Below are 19,912 nucleotides of genomic sequence, written 5' to 3'. Positions count from 1 at the left end.
ATGGAAGCAGCTGCACATCTCAAAGACAATATAATGCCTGCGTTCGCATGGACACCATCTGACAGACACTGTGAGCCACGGCTAATGAGGACATCACAGTGGTGCCAAGTGAAAGGTGCTGAATTATGTATGATTCTTCATCAGTACAGCAATAGTCCTGTACATCATTATGAGACATTGTTTTGCTGAAGAGATTAAAACATTCTTAGTTCCAGACCCTGCAACCTATACGCGCTGAAAGAGGTTATTAATGGAATTTTTAGGGAGAGTTTCTTGTGGATTTCTTTTTGGTTGAAAAACAAATCTCGCGGGACAAAGCCGTGATGGGTCATGACACCGTATAGATAAAGAAGAGAAGCAAATTAACCATACTTGCATTATCTTCTTTTTAAAGGCAGCATAATAAAATAGAGAGTAGCGGGGTTATACATAATGATAAATAACCCAGGTGCTATCACGGGATGTTCCACTCTCCTGCCTTTAAAACAGCAGGTTTCAGCAGCTGAGCTAGATAATAGCAATGCATGTAAAGAAGCCTTCGGAGGCCTAAATCATCAACATCTTACTACTTTTAATACCAGCATGACCAACATTTCTACCACATTTTTATTTCATCTTGTGTTACTTCTTACATTTTCCAACAGTCACCTGCTAAGAGACTGTTTCCCTTCCCCCCCGCCCCTCCCTTCTTGAATCTTAAAAAGTTTATTTCAACCTCTATTTTATATTTTAAAACGTTTCCTCAGTACAGGCCTTTTTAAGGTGGAGAGGCCTCTTTGCTAGAATCCTGAGCAATCCCTGGTGGTTTCACTTTTTCTCCTCCCTGGGGGAAGGGGGTAAGACGGAGGCGGGATTTTAAAACTCGGTGTCTTTACCATTAGACGGGGCATGCCCAGGAACTAAATTGTGGCCCCGGCACGGCTAAGCGCACTTGCCACAAATCTCTACATTTTCTGAGTCTCAGTCTACCCATCTGTAAAGTGGAGACATGGCTGTCGACAACAGGGTAAGGCTGGAAGGGTTAAATAACACGGACAAATCTCAACAACATTATGCCAAGTGAAAGAAGCCAAACATAGACAAGTACATACTGTAAAGTTCCAATTTTGCCAGGTTCTAGAGCAGGTAAAATTAATCTATGGTGAGAGAAATGAGAAGAGTGCATACCTCCCCTTGTGTCCCTGCCAGGCAGGGACAGGAGACTTTCTAGGGTTGTGGGAATATCTGGCTTGTGGGGGTGGTTACACTGGTATGTACATAGGTCGAAATTCACTGAACTGTGCCCTTAAAAATTGGTTCATTTTACTGTTTGCAACGTATATACTTCAATTAAAAAAAAAATCTACCAAAAATGTTTTTATCTGTAACCTTCAGGTAGAAGTGATCTGTAGAAGGCTGAAAGCCTAATGTGGGGTCTGTTTCCTTCCGAAATGTCCTGAATAATCTTTTTCCTAGAGTCTCTCTGACTTACCTACACTGTTCACATTTGCAATAATATTTGAGTGGGGGGGGGGGAGGGAGAGAGGGAAATATCGTTGTCTCTGAAATGCCCAGAACTTGAAACAATATTTAATTTCTGTGCTATCTTCAATCCCTTTTTCTACTCGTAAAATTTACCTCTATATGGATCATTTCTTTGTACTCCCTCCCTCCCATCTTTTTTTTTTTTTTTTTTTTTTTTTTTTTTGTGGGAGGGAGAAGGGATGTCTATGTTTGGAATCACTTGTTCTAGCTTGGAACTCCAAAGAATTTTAAACAGCCTGCAAAGAATGTAATAGTGATTTCTCACAAAGAGATACTTAATCTAGCATTAACTGAGTGTTGTTTGGGGTTTTATCTTCACAGTGTTAAGAGTTTCTGTTTTACTTGGCCAGTAATCTTAATTCAGAAAATTTTTTAACATAATTGGCAATACAGAAGCAGTTCAGATGGAATGCTTTCTCCTCCTCCATTAACCACACACTTGATTCTAAAATTATCCAGGTATTTCAGCAGCTGCCCAGATAAATAGTACATATCCTGGGCACCCAACGGAGCTGTCTTTTCATCAGTTTCCAATGCAAAAACTCCCCTCTTCCCAACAAAATTCCATTCATTTCTTGTAGATTTGCATGGAGAGGCAGATGATCCAATTAGTGGGAAGGTTTGGATTACCATTTTTTGCTATTCAAAGCCAAGAACATCCCAGGGCCCAGTACTGCTCCTGTGCCAGTGCCTTTTTCCTACTGGTTAGTAAGAGCATTCCCTAGAAATGTGCATCAAGATACAAATTTGAAGAGTGACACTGTGGGAATCTGGTTATGGAACAGAAATCCACAGTAGTCAGGACCGGTCCCCATGATCTGCTTGTGCAACTAGATGGGAGCGGGTTTTTTCTGGTTTGAAAAGTGGAAGTCATGCCGGGCCACAAAGCCTAAGCCAGGGCTGGCGGAAAGTGTGATTCCAAATACTGGCCAGAGAAATCAAGAAGAGGAGCATAAAGACAGTGGACTGGCACCATATGCACTTTTAACAAGGATATTTGTCAATAATGGAGGGAACATAGGCTATGCTGGACTTATTAGAGACTCCGTATTTCAGTCTCTGCCATGGAGACTTATAAAGAAATTCACCAACATAATCTTGACTGTTTGTTGACTCTGGAAGATGGAACTCCCCTGCACTGTAATTCTTACTTCTGTTTAACCCACAACAAGGAAAAGTTCCAGATTCAGAAAAGACTAGGGTTTGGAGACCTGCTTCTCATAGCACCAAGAGACTACCTTAGATCAGTTCCGAACTCCATCTCCTTCTGTCCGTGAGATCTTGGTCAGATTTCCCCATCTCTCTATGCTTCAGTTTCCTCATCAAGGTAAGGCTCTCAGGCTGTCAATCCCATTTCATAGCCACCGTCCTCCAGACATCCGATGGTTCCTATTGGTAGGGTCGCATTAGGACCTGCTGAAGCAGGAAGGGGCAGAATTGGTGTTCTATAATCCATCTATGTGAGAAGATACAAGTTTATTCCTTCTTCTGTTTATTTCATAAGACCAGTCATTGTTATGGTGCCACTGCCTACATCTTTTTTTCTTTTTTTCCAACACTGATACCAGACTTTGGTGCCCTCTGGGTGCCCAAGTAAGATGCTCTGACCGCACCTGCCTACTCTGGCCAGAGTCCTTGTCTAAACACTCTGTACCTTCTCGCTTGTCAAAGCTTACTCAACTTCTGGCCCATTCCCTTAGATCGCTGCTAGATGATGGGGTGGCTAGTCTAATAAACTAATTGGAGCTGTGTTGGTGACTAATGTTGGTAATGATAATTACAATTGCTCCTTTCCAAGCTCCTTATTTGGCTCTGGCACTGTGCTGGGCACTTTATTTACATTATCTCATTTAATCCTCATTCAACATACTTGTGAATAGAAACACCGAGGTCCAAACAGGTTATATAAGTTGGCTAAGGTTGGGGGGAAAGTGACAGAAATGGAATTCAAGCTCCAGGAGCTGGACTTTCAGCTGTCATCTTTCATCTCATTCCCTGCTACTCCCCGAGTAATGGCTTAATGTATACTCTTTTTCTATATTATTTCTATCTTAATCATCACCATCAACCCTTTAAACCAAATGAGTAACAGGGCCATTTCAGACTGCCAGGGGTGAAATGGTTTTGGGAAAGAAGTCCTTTCGGGCCCCCAAAGGCTCTCAGAATACAGAGCTGTCTGCTTTTGATTTCTGCCTGTCAGGACTGCGAGTTGTTCACAAGATGTCCAAAGTGACTCTTGAATGTTTCCGATTCATAAATCAATACTCACAATTCTGTCACTCACATCAAGCCCAAATCAATAGTTCACCCTGGTAAAAGTGAATGGCTTTTACATCTGAGCCCACATTCCCACTACCTGGTTCCTACCACTACCAAGAAACTAAAAAGGCAGCAATTTTGCACGTAAGATCCTATATTAGGCTCATAAATATGTTGTTACTTTTAGTGATGTTCTTGATGATTTAATTCATGTTACTGCTATGAAAACCTTTTTAGTGATCGATTGGTCAAGAACTCATCACATGGCATCCTGTCTCTATTGGGTCCTGTAGAATTCAATACTTTGTTTAAATCCTGGTAGTTGTGAGCAATGCAATTCATTGACAACTTAATGACTCGCTGTGTAGCAAAAATGCAGAGAATACCTGCGGGTATTAGGAAATTGAGCAGAATTTAAAGAATTCCATGACTTGATTTGAGGGTTACTTTTCTTAACTAGGCAGCAGTGAAATCACAGATGCCCCCCCCCCCAAAAAAAACCCTAGGATTATGTCAGGGCACTGACAGATTAAGTTAATAATTGAAGTGAACACTGCATATTTTCTTTCCCACCCAGGTTTGTAATTTAATGACATGGATAATGCCCCCCTTGTCTTACAGTGCCTTTGAGTATAGTTTTATTGCTTCTGTCGCTATCTTTTATGGTTCAGGCAAAAGCCTTTCTTTCAGATAAGAGAATTTGAAAAGTAAAAAGGTCTCTAACCCTATTATGGGGACCCTTGTTTTTCCAAGTTGGACTCTGGGGAACAGGGAAGCAGTTGCTGCAGGAGAGGACCTGCGGCCACTTGCTTTTTCAGTTGTATTAGCAAAATCTTCCCTGGTCCTTCCTCCACTTGCTTGTTGTCAATAGCTGGTCCCATTGTGGAGCTCTGAGAACCGCCCAGTGAGTACATCCTGCCACCTCTCCCAATTGCCCTTCCCTATCGGCAGCTTCTCCAACTCTGGAGCCAGGCGGCCTTGTGCTATTATCATCCCACCTCTACCACTTAATGGCCAGGAGACCCTAGGAAAATTCCTTTATTTACCTAAGCCTCATTTTTCTCACCTAATGGGAAAATAAACCTAACTTGCAGGGTTACTGTGGATCTCAAACAAAAATAGCACAGAGTACCCAGCAGCATGCCTGGAGCAGATTAAGCACTCCAGCAATGTGAGTTCCCACCTGTCAGCAACCCCTTCTCAACAGAGAGCTCCTCTGAGCGCGTGCACAGGCCGGTCTATGGCAGGCCTGAGGTCAAGGAGAGTTCTCAGGCTGTGAGGTGGGAGAGCCGAGGGCCTCGGGCATTTACACACAGCCTGAGGTCTTTCACCTGTGATTTGGCTAACTTCGTTCCAAAACTGGACAGGCAAAAGAAACCGAACTAAGTCACCTCATCTTTCCTAAGGCTTTTTATTCCAGCCACTGCTTGAGGAGGCTCTTGCCATGTCAGAGAAGTGCAGTCATGACTTCAAATAGTCATTATGCTGCCCAGTTACCTCAGGGCTCCCGCTGCCCAGGGAGCAGCCCCAAAACAGAGCAATACTGAGAGATCTGTCCATTCTGAGTGACTGATCTGACTTCTGTTAACCGAAAACTGGGTTTTCACATTATTGAATAGACCTTTTCCTTCACTAATTGGCTCTCCATCTTGTGAATGTGGTTGGGCAAAGAGGGTCACTCCCCTCAGGCACGTGCCCTGCTTGGTTGTGCAATTTATCTAGAAGTTTTCCTAAAACAAAGGGCTCCCCCAGCTTTCTGCTGAAGCCAACAGGTTTTCAACAGCCTCTTTGTTAGTGCTTTTCCATAATAATTTTGTCTGAGCTTGCTCAGGAGACATTCCAGGTCTACTCCTATGAGAGCATTTTCTAGTTTCAGCATGTAAGGTGCTCACTACATTATCCTTAACCTCTCAGAATCCTTCATTCTTCAAGTAATGTAAAAGAGAAGGTGAATTTATGGTTCAGGGGTCAAATTTGGTGCAAAGACATGGCGTATTTCTCCTTTTCATTGCACACACAGTGTTTATCTGCCAACATTTTTATTATTATTCATACAGCCAAGTTAAAAAAATATATTTATAATGAATCCTCCCTTATCCGCTAAATGCAACCATTAGCATTTTATTCTACTTGCCTTATCACATATATGTCCATCTATCGCTCTAGCCATATACCAATCTTCATGTTTTTGATGCATGTCAAAGTCATTTGCAGACACCAATACACTTCCTCTTAAATATCTCAGTGCGCTAGAGTTCAAGAAATGCACACATCTTAAGTATACATTCGCTGAATTTTGACAAATGCATATGCCTATATGACTCAAACCCCTGTGAACAGAGTATTAGCCCCCCGTAAAGTCTCACCATGCCCCTTACCAGTCAATCCCCATCTGCAGAAACAACCTTTTCTGAAATGTTGCCACTGCAGATTGGTTTTATCTGTTCTAGAATGTCACATAAACGGAATCCTTAGTATGTTTTTTTTTTTTTTGTATAAGACTTCTTTCACTCACTGTAATGGTTCTGAGATTTCATCCATCTTGTTGCATGTGTCAATGATCTGCTCCTTTTGTGTTGCTGAGTAACATTCCATTCTGCGAATATATGATACTTAACTCATTCTCCTAATGAACACTTGGCCTGTTTCTAGGGAGCTTTTAATTTTGTTTTTTGGGTTTTTTGGTTTTTTTTGTTTTTTGGCTATTATGATAAAGCTACTCAGAGCAACACTGTACAAGTCTTTTTTCATTTCTCTCAGGTAAATACCTAGGAGTTGAATTTCTGAGTCATCAAATAGATGTATGTTTATACATATGGATATATGTTTATAATAAATTGCCAAAGCCTTCCCCAGAGCGATTGTACCATTTACACTTCCACCAGCAATCCAGGAGCTCAAAATCCTGGCCAACATTGGATGTTATCCATCTTAGCCATTTGGTGGGCATATAGTGGTATCTCATTGTGGGGACATTTTAATTTACATCCCTGGTGACTAATGATATAGAGCCCTTTTTCATTACATGGTGGTTTTACTGAAAATTTAATTAACGTGACATCATTTTTAAAAATCGAGAGGTTTCACATAAGAATCCAGATATCCAGCTTTTTGGGAAACATTAAAGGACCTAGCAAGACTGAGGTCATATTCCCACATGGGGATAAGCAACAGAAGCTGAGTGATGGCTGTCCCTTTAGGGCAGCTGCCCTTTAGACCCCCAGAGTCCTAACCCTCCCGTAACTCCCCAACACATGAGCCAGTTATCAGTTGCCATACATCACATTTGCAGGGTTCCCTCCTGTTAAGAGGAAAGTGAGCTCTTTCTTGAGCCCATATTATTATCAACACTGGCAAAGTGAAAGTTAAAAGGGCCTTGTATTTCAAAATGGGAAGTCCACATTTCTTTGTACGAATAAAAAAATATTCCTACAATGTTTAATATGTAAATTAAATGGGTCTATTTTGAAAGATGACAATTTAGGGCTCTATAATGAAACTGCCTGGCTTTACTCATTTTCATTATTAAATGCCTGGTCCCTTTAGGATTTTGAGTTTGCAACTCCTATAACAATAGAACATTTACACTGATAAATTATGTCTCAAGACTGCACGAACTGGGGGTTGTTTAAATATATAAAGAGATCTAATTTCATGTCCTTTTTTCAAAAAAGGAAAAAAAATTACCTCAATATTTCATTTAGGAAACTTCATGTGTTATAAAACATTGGGACTAGAGAAATTGTTTCACTCTCTGAAATTCTATAATTTTGCTTTTAATTCTAGGATTGTAAGTGGAAAATGTATATGGAGATGGATGGGGATGAAATTGCAATAACCTACATCAAAGATGTGACATTCAACACTAACCTACCTGATGCAGAGATTTTAAAGATGACAAAGGTAGGGTTCTATTTACGGCTTAAAAGCTTTTTTGAATTCACAGATATCAAACAAAGACATTAAAATCCCCCAGCAGTGTGCTTTTGTGCTTGTCGATGTTCACGTCAGCTCAGCTTCAAGCTGCCTGTTGAAAGGCACATTTTATTTAGCCGATTGAGATCATAATAGTTTTTTGTTAAAATTCCACTTAGGCTGTGTGAACTAAAAAGTACTACAAGAAAGTGTCGTTTAAATTTTTTTTTATTTTCTTCTCTATTTCTTTATGCTTACTCTGTCATTTGTTAAAGGAAAGAAAATGCCAATGATGAAAATATTTACCTCAAATTTGAGGTCATTTTTTAAACTTTGAAAAACTTGTGCGGAGGAAGGCTTTCTTGAAGGACTGAGGTGAGGTTATTCAGGAGGCACCTGTTGATGTCTTCATAGCTTCCTTGAGTTCACACCTCCGGCCAGAGAACACCTCACTACTTCAGGGTCAGTGGTAGAAGCATGCCCTTTACAACACAAAAGACAGATTGAGAGAAATGCTTAGCTTCTCCTCAAAATGGAAAAAAATTCAGTTCTGTCCCAATAAATCTGAAAAAATACCTTTGAGACTTCAACAGGAGGAGAAAGTCAACAACTTGGGTGAATAACCATGCTATCCATCAGACCATCACTTGAAACTTCACATAAGCCACTCTTTAGTACGTGATGAACTGTGTATTTGGTTACAGTGAAGAAAGTGGGGTGGGTAGCAGAGAAGAACCTGGGTACAAACACAAGTGGGGAAGTGAAGAGTCTTCAAAGCCACAGCATTAGACTTGCAAATGTGTTCCCTTCCCAGGCATAAGATTGCTAAACATCCAAGTCCTTTTAATTTACAAGTGTATTCATCAAGTCAATTGATTTGATATTCATTGTTGGAATCTTCTGAGTAACTGGGAGTCATTTCAATGGTGTTATTTATCTGTAAAGGTTATGATCTGGTTTTAACTTTCCTTTATTTTGTTGGGACATGATGTTTTGATGTCTTAAAGGCTGGACAGATCCTTGCTCCTTCCCCCCAACCTATGCCATTTAGAAGCAAGATCCAAGTCCTTGCTTGCTAACAGAAGGAAGCCACTCACAGCAAAAATGACAGGGTACAGCTCTAAAGCCAAATACAGGTGTTTCTGGTATAGTGCCACATATGCACTCCCAAGGAACCACATCTTGTGCAAAATCACACACCAACATTAACTGGGGGCTATAGGAAAAACAGGATTGATTGGGGGAGACCATTCAAAATCTGTAGAACTTTTAACATCAAAAGAATCATAACAATACTAATTAAAAAGAGAGAAAAGGAAAAAAAAAAAAAAAAAGAACCCAGTTAAATCTCTACCACATGTGCTTTGTACCCATCTCAAGGCCAGTCATTTGTAGCCTTAAGTATAGAATGAAGGGGTGGAGGGTGGTTAAAAGAGTGGAGATTCACTTATAATAAAAACCATTTTCATCAAAGTTAAAATGGGATCCAAGGTGTCAGGGTGAAAAAGTTTCCTTCTACCCTTCTAAGTTCTTGGGCTGGTCTAATAATTAAATTAACATAAGACAGATTAACAGGAGAAGAATTTAATTTTGTACATACAGGAGCCCCAAAGATGTGAGACTTACGGGCAAGTCAGGAAGCTGAGGCTAATATATGCCATCCTCAGCTAAGGAATGAGCCAGGGGCCTGGGGCTTCAAAGAGGGGAAGGCAATTCACAGGGAGATAACAAGAGCAGATGTTTGGTAGTTAGAAGCCTGCCCTGCCATGCAGATAGGTCTTTCAGATTAAAAAAAAAAAAAAAAAAAAAAAAAAAAGTATCTCTGATAAAAGCTCTCTTTCTGGGCCAGGTGCCCTATCTAAATTCTTTCAGGCAGTTATGGGAGAGGTAAAAGTTTTTCTTGAGTCTTCTGGGTTTTGATGGTCTTCAGCTAAAAATACAATACACCTGTCAAAGTGCTATGTTTTGGGGTGACATAGTCTCCTTGTGAAAGGCATAGGCTTCTTCATTAATCCTTTCATTTAATAATGTTGCCACAAAGCAGCCTTTGCATGCACAGCCTTGCTGGATAGCCTGATACAGTGAAAACAGAGTAGTTGTTGAAACTACTAACCCAGCCATTGCTTGCATTCAAAGAAGGCACTTCTGAGTCTGTATAGTTAAGTCTTTCTCTTAATTATCAGAGATTTCTACTGATGCTTCAAAATATTAACATGAATAATGAATGACCTAATGATAGAGTTGAGTAGTATATCAGAAAAGAGAAGATCGTGGGACTAAGACTAGATGTTTAGAATTACAGAAAAAGAGGTCTTATGAAAACTAACATCCAAGACATTAGCACGTTGTGAGTAATCACACGTGAACCAACACCATGACTTTCATGATAATCTGACATTATACCCTATTTGCCAATTGCATATGGCACAGCTGGCCTCAAAGATCCATGCCATAGTAGGGCAGGCACTAGACCATCCTAACTTTTGTTTTTCAGCCCCCCTTTGTAATGGAGAAGTGGAATGTAGGAATAATGGAAAATCAGACTGTAGAATGCACTGTCACATATGAGGTAAGCTTGGGGTTGGGCAAGGGTGGGGTGCTGGTGGCTTTACCATCAGTTTCTTAGTAGGAATTTATTAGCTCCCTCAACAGTGCTTAAAATCGGAAGAGAAATTATTTAACCAACATGAATATGGGAAGATTAACATAATTACTCTAACAAAATGCTGGTAAGGAAAGAGAACAGGATATTCTTGCCCAGGTAAAGATTGAGACAGTAATACATCCATTCATCAGCTAATGATTGAACATCTACATGCTGTGTAACATGTTAGGTACTGGGGTTATACCAAACAGTGACCAAACCAAAGCTCTGCCTTCTTAGTGCTTAGAGTTTAGGGGTAAATCAGCGATTCTTCACAAGGACAGAGAACAACTTCTACTATCACCTGGTGGGGAGAGAGGTCTATTCTCAAAAACAGATTCCATATATTTTATATATGGATAAATAGAAAAACTGACACTTTAAAAAATATGCTACTAAGATTAAAATTCACATATTTAGCAAATACCTACTGACAGTTACTCTTCTATGATTAGGGCAGACTAAATCTATACTCTCTCTTGAGGTTCCAGTGAGAGGAGATCGATAATAAATAGGTAAGCAATAAGCAGAGAGTGATAAGTGGTAACCAGAAAATAGTGAGACTTGGGCCATGAGACTGGGTGGTTAGTTAGGGAAGGCCTCTCCTCTGAGGAGGAGGCAGCAAGAAAGAGCACAGGAGAGTCAAGGCCAAGCTCCTGAGGCACAGAGGACAATGACAAAGCTCCCGAAAGGGGCAGGCTGGATCACAGAGCTTCGTGGGGCCACAGTGAGGAGTTTGGATTTACTATGATCACAACTGGAAGCCAATGGGGTGTTTTAAGCAGTCTATTGCTTAAAATAATCTAATTATGTTTTTAAAATCAGCAGTATCTTCGGGTGCCTGGGTAGCTTAGTCGGTTAAGCAGCCAACTTTGGCTCAGGTCATGATCTCACGCTCTGTAGGTTCAAGCCTGCATCGGGCTCTGTGATGATGTCTCAGAGCCTGGAGCTGCTTTGGATTCTGTGTCTCCCTCTCTCTCTGCCCTAACCCCACTCACACTCTGTCTCTCGGTCAAAAATTAATAAGCATTTAAGTCTTTTTTTTTAAAAATCAGCAATATCTACATGGCTGGTGGAACATAATGCTTTACAAGGTAGAGAAACCCTGCAGGAACAGGGGGGAGGGGAAGAAGTAGACCCCAGAGTCTCATGACACATGGAGATATTATATTAATATGCATCTGCCATCAAAAGGACATGTATTTCATTCATTCATTTTATTATTCATTCAGGAAACATTTGGTAAGGATTCACCAAGACCCAGGCACTATAACAGGAGTTTACACCTGTTTTATCCCATTAACGTTGTATAAATACTGAGAGATAGACAGCATTAACTTTCATAGGGAAAACAGGCTCAGAGAGATAGAACGAGGTCCCGAGGTCTGGGGTGGTCGGTGGAGTCACACCCAGGCTCTCGGACTATAAACAGTTTCCACTATTCCTCAGTTGTCCTACCTGTTCCCTTACCAGCAGTAAGATGAGGGAAGTCAGCCTGTAAATGGACTCCATGCACTGCTGCATTGTGGTGGTCTTCTGAGCCGCCAGATTGGCTCTGATTCAGCATTGGAAATCCATACCCTGGCTAGTCCACTTATCCAGGGTGATCTGATGCCGGAAGCCAATGAGTATTACAATAGTTCCTTATCCTCACCAGCCAGGGAGCACAGCTTGTCAGGGATGAGGTGCCTGAGAAATAGCATTAACTGTCAAAGTGCTGCTGGTAGGACATAAAACCTAAATAAGAACAGTTGATTGGTCCTGAGAAACATGGAATCTAGACTGTTGTGGAACCTGTTGACCAGCCCCCACTATGCAGAAGAGCCTTCTTTTTAGTAACTTTTCTTCTCCTCTCTCCTTCCTCTTCCTCCTTCTCCTTATACTCTGTGATGATGTGCTACTTGTGTCTGTAATTGTCACTGCAGGGTTTTTTAAACATATTTTCATAACCATATCGAAGTCTGAGAGGCTCCTGAACCTGATTTGTGACACCCGGTGATGAAGGGTTTCAGGATGAGAAGGTGGTGTGTCTTGATCTGGTATCTTCTCCTTTTTCTAGTCCTTATTTTTACCTCCCTACCCAGTCTCACTTTTGTATCTGTTACCCTGCACCCTCCATGGGGATAATTATCCACCAGACTGCCCACACCCACTCAGTTACCCTGCTGATCAAAGGCAGTCGTGGGCAAAACAGGGGTCAGATTTTTATGTATTCAAATCTGTCTTCAAGTACTCTAAACAGAAGAAATTGTTTTTCAGTCCTTAGTAAGCAAAAAGGTAAGTTGAGATTCACCAGATAGAATAAATTCTGGGAGATGACAACCACATTTTGAACTACTATAATCCACTAAGGAATAAAGTGGTCAGAACTTTCCTTTTAGGAGCGCCTGGGTTGGCTCAGTTAAGCATCTGACTCTTGATTTCGGTTCAGGTTATGATCTCTGGGTTGTAGGATCAAGCCCCACATTGGGCTCTAGGCTGAGACAATGGAGCCTACTTGAGATTCTCTCTCTCTCTTCTCTGCCTGTCCCCTGCTCTTGTGCATGCACACGTGTGCTCTCTCAAAATAAATCAAAAACAAACAAAACACTTTCCTTTTAATCAGATTACCATATTTAGGCAGGCTGATATTTCACCTAATGCATTATGATAATAGTGTTCTCAGGAGTTAAATGGGAGTAACATAATAACTTGAGTTCTTTTCTTCCTGTTTTATAAGCACAAGCATGTCGTTGTTTCTCTCTCTTTTTTTTTTTTTTTTACAGAGTGATGTTAGAGCTCCCAAGAGCACTAAACATGTCCACTCAATTCAGTGGAGTAGAATGAAACCTCAGGATGAAGTGAAAACCGTTCAGCTTGCCATTCAGACACTACTCCCCAACTTAGAGGGCAGCTCTAGAAGCAGGTCTGATTCAAGTAAGTTAGAGATGTGTGCTAGACTAGATTCCAAAACCTTAAATATCAATTTCTCATACCAGGGATAAGTGCCAGTCTGGTAACAGACAATATAAGACTTCCTTCTTCTATTTTTAGAATATTGGTCTTATACACATACTATATGAACAGTAGTGTTTATGGGCTTATAAATATTAGCATATTACAATAAATTTCAGTATTTGGATAACTATGATAAAGACGAAAATTAATAATTATGTTATACTGGTAAATAAGCATATGTCTATTTATACACTGACATATTTCGTTTCCCAAGTCATAGACAGATATTAATCTTCCGTGTCCCGCAAACATTCCTATGAAACCAATGCGATGACTGGGGCAATTTCTTGCATCCTGAACACCACGGATACATCAGAGCATAAGAATGATAGGGGAAGGGTAGGAGGAAGGGAGGAAGAGAGGGGAATAACAAAGGTAAGGGAGGACAGAGAAAGAGAAAACATGAAATGCATATGACGGACAGTAGTGACAGTAATTACAGATGCTACACTGAAACAATTTAGAAATTACACAAGGGAAGCCTGGCCGCCTTGCTGTTAAATTGGTCATTATTTGGTAGATTCAGGGAAGAGGTCCTGACCTTCACCTTCATAGATGTCTAGAAATTCTAATACAACCCAGAGTTAGGCTCTGGGGGACTGCAACAAGCTAACAGATGCATGGAAGTTGGGTGCATAAACCCCCATGCAATTCACTTTTTACCAGGAGAAATATACCTGCCCAGCGAACCAGAAATACATGTTTCCTGGTCAGTGCATTATTTTTCCTGGTAAGAAAATATACCTGAAAAGCCATATCATAAGGTTCTTTGATGGCATGGAGATAACGTACCCCGATGACTGCTGTCACTGAGTTATGAGAACCTAGCTAACCGTCCTCTACTCTCAGGACTAGCTTACCAACTGGACCAGATCTTTCCATACATCGGCCAGCTGGGGGGGTGGGGGTGGGGCAGTTGGTTTGGTTATTTTCTTTCACAATGAATCATGACAAGACATTCTGGCCACCACAACTGAACTGGAGTTTTCACCATGCCTTCTCGGGTACACACATATTTTCAAACCTCTCTTAGGGCAAGCTGTTTCTACACACCACTAACCCAGGTAATGGGTGTTGATTCTCACTAGTGGCCCTTACCTGGAGCATGGCATTTCTAAGTTCTTTTATTTGGTAATCCAACAATCTCTTCTTGCATGCCTACTATCACCTTTAAAAGGACTTCTTACTATAATAATTTTCCCCTCCCAAATAATTAATATTTACCGGCCACATTTTACTTTCATTGCTACGATTCTATTTGATCCCTACAACACTCCTGTGCAATCTGTGGGCGTCTTCTCTCTCCACTTCTGCTATATTTTTCCCTTTTACTAAAAGCTGGTTTTCTGTTTCCCCAGCCACAGGACACAGAATAGCTGCCAACTGCCTCCAAGTTTTACATGGTTCAAATCCCACCACTTTGAGAATCACCAAATACTTCAACAGTTCCAATTCTAGATTTCCTGGAGTAAGACTGTTGCTGTTTTTTCCAAGCATTCTCTTCTGGACCAATTAACTCTATCAGCAGGAGGAGGTGGTGGTGGGTAGCATAGCCCAGTGGGGGACGCAGGTGGTGAGGACATCCTGTGCGGTGAACTGTAGCCATATGGGTGGAGACAGGGGAGAGACATTCCCCAAAGAGGACAATAAGCAGATGTCTGACAAGTGTCCTGTACCTCTCTGATGTCTAAATCTTTTGGGAGAAAGCAAATTATTTCTCTAAGAGAGTTAGGAAACGTCAATACCCTTCAATCTCCCAGTAGAATGGCTTTGGATAAACCTTTCCCTCTATTATTAACTGGAGAGGTTGTGGGATAAAAGGAGAGAGTGACCCCCCCCCCCATGGCTCACTTCAGTTTTAGCTAGTTTGCCTCCCCCTTCCTTCTTCCTTGTATTTCTTTTTCCCTTTTGCTGTGAAAACTCAGAGGACACCACCTGGACCAATTAGGATATATATTTTAGCTGCAAGTAACAGAAAATCCAACTTCAACTGTCTTCCTCCCAAATGGACCAAAGTGCAGTCCCAGGAACAGTAGCCTCAGGATCAATGGGAACTTGTTAGAAATGCAAATTCTCGGGGCGCCTGGGTGGCTCAGTCGGTTCGGCGTCCGACTTCGGCTCAGGTCATGATCTCGCGGTCCGTGAGTTTGAGCCCCGCATCAGGCTCTGGGCTGACAGCTCAGAGCCTGGAGCCTGTTTCGGATTCTGTGTCTCCCTCTCTCTCTGACCCTCCCCTGCTCATGCTCTGTCTCTCTCTGTCTCAAAAATAAATAAAACGTTAAAAAAAAAAAAATTAAAAAAGAAATGCAAATTCTCAAGCCCAACCCCAGACCTGATGAATCAAAAACTGGGAGGAGGGACCAGCAACCTTGGCATGCAAAAGCTCTGAAACACGGGTTTCGGCTGTAATAAAATAGTTATCTTCTGGACTGAAGAAGTCCAGAAGGCAGCTGGGCTCAGGCCCAGTGAGAGAAGCTGGCTCACTCATGTTGAGGACCAGGAACAAACCTCTCCTTCCTTCTGCTCTGCCATCTTAGTATGTGCCTTTACCCACCCCCTAGCTCTGCCACATTTACTGTCGCCACACAAAGATACAGCAACGTGCAGAGGCCACAAAAGGCCGATGCCTTCCCTGCTCTCCTGTCCAGGGGTGAGAAAGACCTGCCTACATGCCGCCAGCAGACCACCTCTCCAGTTGCCTCAGCCAGAAATGAGCAACATGATATCACTGCATCTGGCTCAGGCCAATCAAAGTCTGCCACTAGAGCCAGAATGTGGTCAGCGTCCCCCACTGTGCATGGCTCCAGCAGGGGGTTGGATGCAGGACAAAATCAGGGCTCTGTCAGAAGCTAAAATTTCAGAGAAATCAAGGGGAAGGCAAGAAGGCACTGCGGTTGGGTGAAGCTGTGAGGAGTGTCTGGACACAGCAGGTCAACCTGTGCAGGGCAGTGAGGGAGGCTGCTTGCTGGGAGTCAGGAGTGAGCGGGCTTCTATTCCTCTCCAGAACTCATGGCAAGAACAGCCCAGGGAGGACTACAGGGAACTCAAGAATGTGGGCAATATGGTTCAGGCCCTGGGGGAGGCAGAAAAGACCCAAAGAGGGAGGGACTTACTTATTCACTGAAATAGAGCTTACCAAATGGTTCCTGTTAATTCACCATTTTTTTTTTTTTACCTTAACTTCTCTTCCTGTTTGCTGTGAAGCTTCATTTTTCATGGATTAAAAACAAAAACAAAAACAAAAACAAAAACAAACCATTTCTTATTCCTGGACCTCAGAATCTCTCCTCTGGAGATGTGAACAGTCTTTCTTCCAAGCAATCCCTAGCTGTCTCAACCGGCTGGAACCCAATTTCTTTTATCTGCACTGAGGGTTCTTGAGGATTTAAAAGTGCCTGGTGGCAAAAAGCCTTTCATTTACTGAACATGCCCTTACCATTCAAAACACACCAATAGCAATCTCTAGAAGTGACAACATGGCTAAGTGGGAAAAAGATGGGTTTTAGATGCAGAAAGACCTGGATTAGCTGAGTGACCTTGGGCAAGTTACCTAGCCTCCCAAGCTGCAGTCTCCTTGTTTACAGAAACAGATTATTAGTACTTACCTGAGAAGATTATTGAGAGGATTAAATAAGGTCATGTAATTAAAGCCTATGGAACAATGCCAAGCATATAACATACTCAGTAAGTGCAATCACCCTTATTTTTTAAAAAGTGTTTCTAATAATAAAGGAAATGTCCTTATACCTAGCCTAGAACTTCTCTGAATGGTAAAGATTGAAGCATCCAAACAGGCTTGAATTATCTCAAGGCAGTCTTATGAATTAGACCTGCAGCTTTACAGTGTCTTAAAAGATGCTCATTTCCATTTCCTCTGCAGGTGCTGATCGCCAGTGGCTGGATACTCTGAGGATGCGGCAGATTGCATCCGATACTTCTTTACAACGTTCTCAGAGCAATCCTATTCTGGGGTCACAGTTCTTCTCATATTTCAATGACCAGGATTCCTATGCTGCTGCCGTAAGGCGGACCCAGGTGCCCATTAAGTATCAACAGATTACACCTATAAACCAATCCAGAAGCTCCTCTCCTACTCAGTATGGACTGACCAAAAACTTCTCTTCTCTGCATCTCAACTCCAGGGACAGTGGCTTTTCCAGTCTTCCAAGTGACAACTCTTTAGAGAGGGGTCGGTACTCAGAGAGAAGCAAAAACAAATATGATCGTGGTAGTGCATCACTCAATTCTTCTCCTAGGGGAAGGTACAGTGGGAAAAGTCAGCATTCCACTCCTTCAAGAGAAAGATATTCTGGAAAATTCTACGGGGTTTCTCAGTCAGCACTCAATACTCACCAGTCGCCTGACTTTAAGAGAAGTCCAAATGACTGCCACCGGTCCAGGACCATACCGGGGATGCCTCTGCACACAGAGACAGACTCAAGAGCCAGTGAAGAGGAGAGCAGAGTCAGCGAAGGAGGATGGACAAAAGTGGAATACCGAAAGAAACCTCACAGGCCCTCTCCTGCCAAGACTAACAGGGAAAGAGCCAGAGGAAACTACCGGGGAAGGAGAAACTTTTGATGAACTGAACTAGAGAAGTTTTCTTAAGCAGGTTTTTTTTTCCTTTTCTTTTTTTCTTTTTTAAGATGTAATGGATTTTGATAATACCTTCAGACGGAATTAACAAAAAGACAACTTTTCCAATTTTGGATTTAGGAAATGCCTTCTAATTGAGACTACAGCCAAACCACAGCTAAAATGATGGATGTTGGCTGCCAAGGATGATAACTAGACTTCAACATAACTATACATACCTGCATCCCCACACCCCAAATTAACATTTTGACAGGAGGGGATATGCCACCTCATTTCCCTAACCACCGCCATTCTGGTTAGCAGGGCCTGGGCTAGGGTGAGGTTCAGTGGGGCACTTGTCTTGGGTGCAAAAGTTCAGGGGGTACCAGGAAGCTCGGCAATCAAGATACATAACATTCTAATGCAATATTTAAATAAATGAAAATTAATGCAAAAATTCTGTGATAAACAAATCAAAATTCTACATAAATATAGGATCAGTATTACTGATTTTCCCTCTTGTCTTAGACCCCGGTATGGCTTGGTAAGGCACTGTTACTGTAGATCCTATTTGAAAACTTTGATATTTTGTTCATCATGAATTTTTGCATTAATTTAAAAAATACTGCATTAAAGTATCATTTATCTCGATTACTGAGATGTTGGGAGTTTTTGGTTGTTTTTCTTGAGGCCTCCTTAAATTTTGTGCCCTAGGCAAGGGCCTCACTTGCCTTACCCGCATCCTGACACTGCTGGTTCGTATTTATTTTAGTAAGGTATTTGGATTCTTATCCTGGTCAGAGCTGAAGTAATTTGGCTTGTCATTTTTAGGCAATAAAAGAGGTTATTGAACTTAATCTTGATTATGATGCATATCTCCTTCATTAAGACTCATCTGAAACCAAAGATCTAAACTGCCTAGGAGATTTGTGGTTACTACTTTTCCAAAGCTCCCAGGGACTGCTTTTGAATATTATTTTGTACATTTTACTAAAGGAGAAGCAAAGAGGGAAAAAAAAGTCCACAAAGACCCCCTGGAATGTCAGAAATCTAAAATCTGAAAGAAAACAGACACAGAGTGGGATAATAACGTCACAAGCCACAAGCCAAAGAAATTTAAAATTACCAACATCTTTGTTAGCACCAGCCAGTAAATACCATCCTTGAAGCAAGAAAGCTCTAAGCAGCTGGGGGAAAAGAGGTAACCGGTACAGGTGGGAGGAAACTGCCTGCCGTTTAGGACAGGAATCGTGAGATCCAACTTGGGAAATTCTTCATTGTTTACAATTCAGAAAGTCAGGAGGAAATAAACTTTTATGTCAAATAAATAAATGTTACATTCCAATACATTCTGAGATTCTGTTCAACATTCACTAACCCTGAATATCCAGTGTCCTTTGCCTGCACAGGATTCTCAGTGCTCTGTAGAAATTCAAATGCCACACTGGTAATTCTATGGGGTTGAGTTCTCTCTTAATAGAAACCAGTCATCAAGGACATGCTTATATTCCCAGAGAAGTGGATCTGCTCTAACACAGTGCCTGGGGCCTGGTGGAGGAAACCATCTTTGGGAGGCAATAAAGTCAAGGTTATAGGAAATGACCTTTATTTACAAGGGAAGCTGTGACCTAAACGTTGATGCAACAATTCAATGTTGTAAGTTGTATTGTTTGCCACCTGCATTTATAAGCAAAAGCAATGGAGAATGGTAAAATCAGAGAGCAAGGTGTTCTTTTCCATCATGGATAACCAACATCTCTAAGGTTGTAAGCTCCACTGTGATCTTTTCTCACAAATCTGATAGCTACTACAGTCTGTTTTCAATTATTTTCCCCATGCCCTTTGAGTTTAAATTTAAAGAAAAATGGACTAATAGAAAGTATGCTACCTTAATGGCATGCTGCTTCCAAATAAGCAATAAATTTCTCTGATGAGAATTTTTGGGTAAGTGGCTAAACACAGAACAGAGTCTTAACTAAGTCAGTCTGAAAGGAACAC

General features: G+C 41.5%; 1 protein-coding gene and 1 long non-coding RNA gene across 7 annotated transcripts in view; one reads left to right on the top strand and one right to left on the bottom strand.

The window, feature by feature from the left end:
* MAP3K20 (mitogen-activated protein kinase kinase kinase 20) overlaps positions 1-19,263 on the top strand; it is a 191,713-nt gene extending 172,450 nt beyond the window's left edge. For 3 of the 4 annotated variants that reach the window (XM_053907642.1, XM_053907644.1, XM_053907640.1), the window contains exons 17-20: positions 7,570-7,686; positions 10,193-10,267; positions 13,108-13,258; positions 17,220-19,263. In XM_053907642.1, coding sequence (XP_053763617.1) covers positions 7,570-7,686; positions 10,193-10,267; positions 13,108-13,258; positions 17,220-17,920 — 1,044 coding nt within the window. In that variant the 3' untranslated portion in view covers positions 17,921-19,263. The remainder of the gene's footprint in view (positions 1-7,569; positions 7,687-10,192; positions 10,268-13,107; positions 13,259-17,219) is intronic. The other variant, XM_053907646.1, reaches the window with a different exon arrangement.
* The window catches only part of LOC109273132 (uncharacterized), a 71,740-nt gene continuing 57,265 nt past the window's right edge, over positions 5,438-19,912 (bottom strand). For 2 of the 3 annotated variants that reach the window (XR_008423971.1, XR_008423969.1), the window contains exons 2-4: positions 11,813-12,031; positions 8,005-8,180; positions 5,438-6,032 (exon numbers count right to left, since the gene is read on the bottom strand). This is a non-coding gene — a long non-coding RNA (uncharacterized LOC109273132). Of the gene's footprint in view, positions 6,033-8,004; positions 8,181-11,812; positions 13,076-19,912 lie in introns of those variants that run through there. The other variant, XR_002082837.2, reaches the window with a different exon arrangement.

Source organism: Panthera pardus, unplaced genomic scaffold, assembly GCF_024362965.1.
Source record: "Panthera pardus isolate Hobbes unplaced genomic scaffold, ASM2436296v1 HiC_scaffold_10, whole genome shotgun sequence".
NCBI classification, from domain to species: Eukaryota; Metazoa; Chordata; class Mammalia; order Carnivora; family Felidae; genus Panthera; species Panthera pardus.
This window is presented reverse-complemented; position numbering and strand designations above follow the sequence as displayed.